The following is a 6,000-nucleotide window of genomic DNA, read 5'->3' on the forward strand; positions in this document are numbered from 1 at the left end:
TGTATGCTAACTACTGTCATATGGGGCTAGCTACCGTCATATGGGGTTGGCTAGCTACTGTCATATGGGGTTGGCTAGCTACTGTCATATGGGCTAGCTACTGTCATATGGGCTAGCTACTGTCATATGGTGTTGGCTAGCTACTGTCATATGGTGTTGGCTAGCTACTGTCATATGGGGTTGGCTAGCTACTGTCATATGGGGTTGGCTAGCTACTGTCATATGGGGTTGGCTAGCTACTGTCATGGTGTTGGCTAGCTACTGTCATATGGTGTTGGCTAGCTACTGTCACATGGGGTTAACTACTGTCATATGGGGTTAACTACTGTCAAATGGGCTAGCTACTGTCAAGGGGTTGGTTAGCTACTGTCATATAGGCTAGCTACTGTCATATGGGCTAGCTACTGTCAAGGGGTTGGCTAGCTACTGTCATATGGGGTAGCTACTGTCATGGGGTTGGCTAGCTACTGTCATATGGGGTTGGCTAGCTACTGTCATATGGGGTTGGCTAGCTACTGTCATATGGGGTTGGCTAGCTACTGTCATATGGGGCTAGCTACCGTCATATAGGGCTAGCTACTGTCATATGGGGTTGGCTAGCTACTGTCATATGGGCTAGCTACTGTCTTGGGGTTGGCTAGCTATTGTCATATGGTGTTGGCTAGCTACTGTCACATGGGGTTAACTACTGTCATATGGGGTTAACTAGTGTCACATGGGGGTAACTACTGTCACATGGGGTTAACTACTGTCGTATGGGGGTAACTACTGTCGTATGGGGGTAACTACTGTCATATGGGGGTAACTACTGTCGTATGGGGGTAACTACTGTTGTATGGGGGCAACTAGTGCCATATGGGGGCAACTAGTGCCATATGGGGGCAACTAGTGCCATATGGGGGCAACTAGTGCCATATGGGGTTAACTAGTGCCATATGGGGTTAACTAGTGCCATATGGGGTTAACTAGTGTCATATGGGGTTAACTGGTGTCATATGGGGTTAACTGGTGTCATATGGGCTAGATAGTGAACTCTAATGACCTTATCCTTTGCAGCAGAGTTAACTCTGATCTTCCTTTCCTGTGGTGGTCCTCATACCATCATATTGGTTTTTGTGACTGCACTTGTTCCAGATTGACTGACTGTCATGTCTTAAAGTAGTGATGGACTGTCATTTCTCTTTGCTTATTTGAGCTGTTCTTGCCATGATATGGACTTGGTCTTTTACCAAATAGTGCTATCTTCTGTATACCACCCCTTCCTTGTAACACAACTGATTGGCTCAAATGCATTAAGAAGGAAAGATATTCCACAAATTAACTTTTAAGTTAATTAACTTTTAAGTCACACCTGTTAATTGAAATGCATTCCAGGTGACTACCTCATGAAGCTGGTTGAGAGAATGCCAAGAGTGTGAAAAGCTGTCATCAAGGCAAATGGTGGTTACTTTGAAGAATCAAAAATGTTACATATATTTTGATTGTTTACCACTTTTGGTTACTACATGATTACATATGTCTTTTTTCATAGTTTTGATGTCTTCACTATTATTCTACAATGTAGAAAATACTAAAAACAAAGAAAAACCCTTGAATGAGTAGGTGTGTCCAAACTTTTGACTGTTATTGTATGTGTTATTTTAACATCAGCATGAATCAGTGTCAGTTTAAAAAAAAACTCTAATTCTCTCTCTGTTTTCCCCTTGTGACCCAGGCAAAGCTGCGGGAGATCAACCTCTCAGCAGTGCGCTTCATGGAGGAGCTGGGCGAGGACCGCTTCGGCAAGGTCTACAAGGGCCACCTATACGGCACGGCGCCCGGCGAGCAGACCCAGGTGGTGGCCATCAAGACGGTCAAGGACAAGGACGAGGGCACTCTCCGCGAGGAGTTCCGCCACGAGGCCATGTTGCGCTCGCGCCTCCAGCACCCCAACATCGTGTGCCTGCTGGGCGTGGTGACCAAAGAGCAACCCATCAGCATGATCTTCAGCTACTCGGGCCTGGGCGATCTACACGAGTTTCTGGTCATGCGCTCGCCACACTCAGATGTGGGCAGCTCGGATGACGACAAGACGGTGAAGTCCACGCTGGAGCAGGCCGACTTCCTGCACGTGGTGACACAGGTGGCCGCCGGCATGGAGTATCTGTCCAGCCACCACGTGGTACACAAGGATCTGGCTACCCGCAACATCTTGGTCTGCGACAAGCTCAACGTCAAGATCCTGGACCTGGGCCTCTTCCGGGAGGTCTACTCAGCCGACTACTACAAGCTGATGGGCACCAGCCCCTTCCCCATCCGCTGGATGTCCCCGGAGGCAATCATGTACGGGAAGTTTTCTACCGACTCGGACATCTGGTCCTACGGTGTGGTGCTGTGGGAGATCTTCAGCTACGGCCTGCAGCCCTACTGCGGCTACTCCAACCAGGACGTCATCGAGATGGTGCGCAACCGTCAGGTGCTGGCCTGTCCCGACGACTGCCCCGCCTGGATCTACACACTCATGCTAGAGTGCTGGAGCGAGTTCCCGGCACGCCGCCCACGCTTTAAGGACATCCACACTCGCCTGCGCACCTGGGAGAGCCTGTCCAACTACAACAGCTCGGCTCAGACCTCGGGCACCAGCAACACCACCCAGACCAGCTCCCTGAGCACCAGCCCCATCAGTAACATCAGCATGAGTGCAACCAATGCCGCGCGCTACGCCAACCCCAAGAAGAACTCGCCCTTCCCCCAGCCCCAGTTCATGCCCATGAAGGGCCAGATGCACCGGCCCATGCTGCAGCAGCACCCGCAGCAGCTCTACATCCCGGTCAACGGCTATCAGCCCATGCCCGCGTACCCATACATGCAGAACTTCTACCCCATGCAGATGTCCATGCACCAAATGGCGCACCAGCAGATGGCGCACCACCCGCCGCAGATGGTGGCCAAGGCAGGATCGCACCACAGCGGCAGCGGCTCCACCTCCACGGGTTACGTCACCACGGCGCCCTCCAACGCCTCAGGTACGGAGCGAGCTGCCTTGCTCAGCGATAGCCCCAAGGCAAACATGGAGGACATGGCGGACGGTGCGTCCCAGAATGGGCTGGGGCATGGAGAGGACACAACAGTCCCCGAAACTGAATTACTGGGTGATAATGACCTGCCACAGACTGACGACATGGAGATGCACTCGGAGGCATAGGGGGACCGAAAGTCTGGAGGACTGGGGAACAAACTAGAGCTGAAATGCTCTGTGAACTTAATTTGTTTGAGTTCAATTGAGCGCCATGAATAAGTGAAGGGAACGCATTGGAAAAACAGTGACTGAATGTTATTTATGGGTTGTTTAGTTGTCACTGGTGCATCCGAATGATATCAGTGATCTCAGGTTCTTCCCTGCAGGACCCCTTTAGCGAAGTGTCATAAAACGAACCCTGAACCCTGAAAGCCGCTCGACAGAAAACGTCAATGAAGAGAACCATTTTCACCATTTGGGCTGCGGGTGCGACCGGCATGGACAGTGTTCTCACTTTGTTGCAAAGCCATTCAGAAGAATTTAGGTTCTTACTGTTTCTGTGCAACACAAAGTCTTTTCTTTTCGACAAAGGATTCCTGAAGTTGCCTTGTGTTAATGTTTTCAAAATGTTCAATTGTATAGTAGTAGGCCTACTCCAGAGACGATTTTTACTGTGGTTTTACGTGAGACAGGAGTGTGTCAATTTGGCAGAATGTATGATGATGAATGGACAGAAACATTTATTGGGAGTTTACAGGGCAATTCCACCACTTTTCAACCTCCATTTTCATTGTCTTAATATGTCTATATATATGTTAAAATGGCACATGACATCATCAAAAGTTCAAATGTTTAAAAAGTGATTTTTAGAAACTCGTTGCCGATTTTGAAAATCGACGTCTTACTTTTAATCAAAAAAAAAAATCGTACTTTTAATCCATACCATGTTATGTCACAGAGAAGCATTTGTTAGGACCACAGATCATAGAAATGCATGCAGTATGGAGATACTGGTAATGTGCTGGATATAATGAATATGAGGTTGAAAAGTGGCAGAATTTCCCTATTAAAACCTTCCTTAGATACAGTATTTTGGAATAAAACTTTATCAAATAATTGTTATACTCAGTAGATTGATATTGCTCATGGAACATGGATGTGTCACTACTCAACATACATCATGTGATAAGACAAGAAAGAACTGTACATGATAAGTATATTAGCGTGGGAATTGTTGATGTTTAGCCTTATTCCGTTTGAGCCTTATGCTCATATTCTCTTTCTTATGGGCTTGTATGTTACACGTTGCTCAACTTCAACTTTGATACCCTGTTTTACAGATTTGTAATTTATGTAATTATTATTTTTTTTAAACACAATTTTTGTTTTATCATGCGTTGTTGGCAAAAAAGGTGTTTAGTCTTGAGGTTAATACTTAAATGTCATTGCAACCAGATATTAGCTTTTTTTTTTTTTTTTCTCCATAAAGGTGTAATAACAAATGTTAACCATATATTGTATACATCCAGCCACATGGAGTAGCCAATAAAGTGATACATTATAAAGACATCAGCCTTGTTCCTCTCTTTATTAAAGCCCACACTTTGCATGTTTGTTGCCTAAGTTTTAGGCCTAGTGCTTATTTGATTCATTATAATTCCCTTCCTTGGTCATTACCTCCAACACCTGTTTTTGCAGAGCCATAGTTCCCTTGGTCATTGTGAGGTTTGTACCAAAAGACTTATGATGGATTTTCATGGATTTTCACATAGTTCTATAGAAGCTGATATACAGAGCATTATGGGTAATGTAGACATTATTACGTTTCCTAACTGGCCTAATTAAGTAGTATGCATTGTGACATTAGGGTTACAGACGTGCCAAAAACACAAAAACCTGAAAAAAACACATACCAAACACTGAGCGGCCTGTGGCATCTTCTTTTGAGCCTAAAATGAAAATCTGTATAAAACTAGGAGCAAGTTTGTGGTATTACAATATAGATGTACACTTGATCCTCCAAACTCCTACGGTGCATCCAAGATGGTACCCTATTCCATATATAGCGCACTTCTTTGGCCCAGAGCCCTTTAAACTTGTCCCAGGGCCGTTGAGGACCCTGTTAACCAAACCAGACCAAACTAGTTGTAACACTGCAGAGCTGTTGACAAACACAGGTAATGATTGACTATCACACACTTGCACAGGCTACGTGTGTGTGTGGGTTACAGTGGGGCAAAAAAGTATTTAGTCAGCCACCAATTGTGCAAGTTCTCCCACTTAAAAAGATGAGAGGCCTGTAACACGGACTTTCAACTCCCTCCAAAGATTTTCTATGGGGTTGAGATCTGGAGACTGGCTAGGCCACTCCAGGACCTTGAAATGCTTCTTACGAAGCCACTCCTTCGTTGCCCGGGCAGTGTGTTTGGGATCATTGTCATGCTGAAAGACCCAGCCACGTTTCATCTTCAATGCCCTTGCTGATGGAAGGAGATTTTCACTCAAAATCTCACGATACATGTCCCTATTCATTCTTTCCTTTACACGGATCAGTTGTCCTGGTCCCTTTGCAGAAAAACAGTCCCAAAGCATGATGTTTGCACCCCCATGCTTCACAGTAGGTATGGTGTTCTTTGGATGCAACTTTCTTTGTCCTCCAAACACGACGAGTTGAGTTTTTACCAAAAATTTCTAGTTTGGTTTCATCTGACCATATGACATTCTCCCAACCTTCTTCTGGATCATCCAAATGCTCTCTAGCAAACTTCAGACAGGCCTGGACATGTACTGGCTGAAGCAGGGGGACACGTCTGGCACTGCAGGATTTGAGTCCCTGGCGGCGTAGTGTGTTACTGATGGTAGGCTTTGTTACTTTACTCCCAGCTCTCTGCAGGTCATTCACGTGTGGTTCTGGGATTTTTGCCCACCGTTCTTGTGATCATTTTGACCCCACGGGGTGAGATCTTGCATGGAGCCCCAGATCGAGGGAGATTATCAGTGGT

General features: G+C 46.2%; 1 protein-coding gene across 4 annotated transcripts in view; it reads left to right on the forward strand.

Moving 5' to 3' along the window:
• Positions 1–4,567, forward strand: part of ror2 (receptor tyrosine kinase-like orphan receptor 2) — a 126,339-nt gene extending 121,772 nt beyond the window's left edge. For all 4 annotated transcript variants that reach the window (XM_036976705.2, XM_036976706.2, XM_090233651.1 and 1 more), the window contains one exon: positions 1,715–4,567. In XM_036976705.2, coding sequence (XP_036832600.1) covers positions 1,715–3,184 — 1,470 coding nt within the window. In that variant the 3' untranslated portion in view covers positions 3,185–4,567. The remainder of the gene's footprint in view (positions 1–1,714) is intronic.
• The last annotated feature ends 1,433 nt before the right edge of the window (positions 4,568–6,000 follow it).

The sequence above is a fragment of the Oncorhynchus mykiss genome, chromosome 5 (assembly GCF_057628025.1).
Source record: "Oncorhynchus mykiss isolate SJ-2025 chromosome 5, ASM5762802v1, whole genome shotgun sequence".
NCBI lineage: Eukaryota > Metazoa > Chordata > Actinopteri > Salmoniformes > Salmonidae > Oncorhynchus > Oncorhynchus mykiss.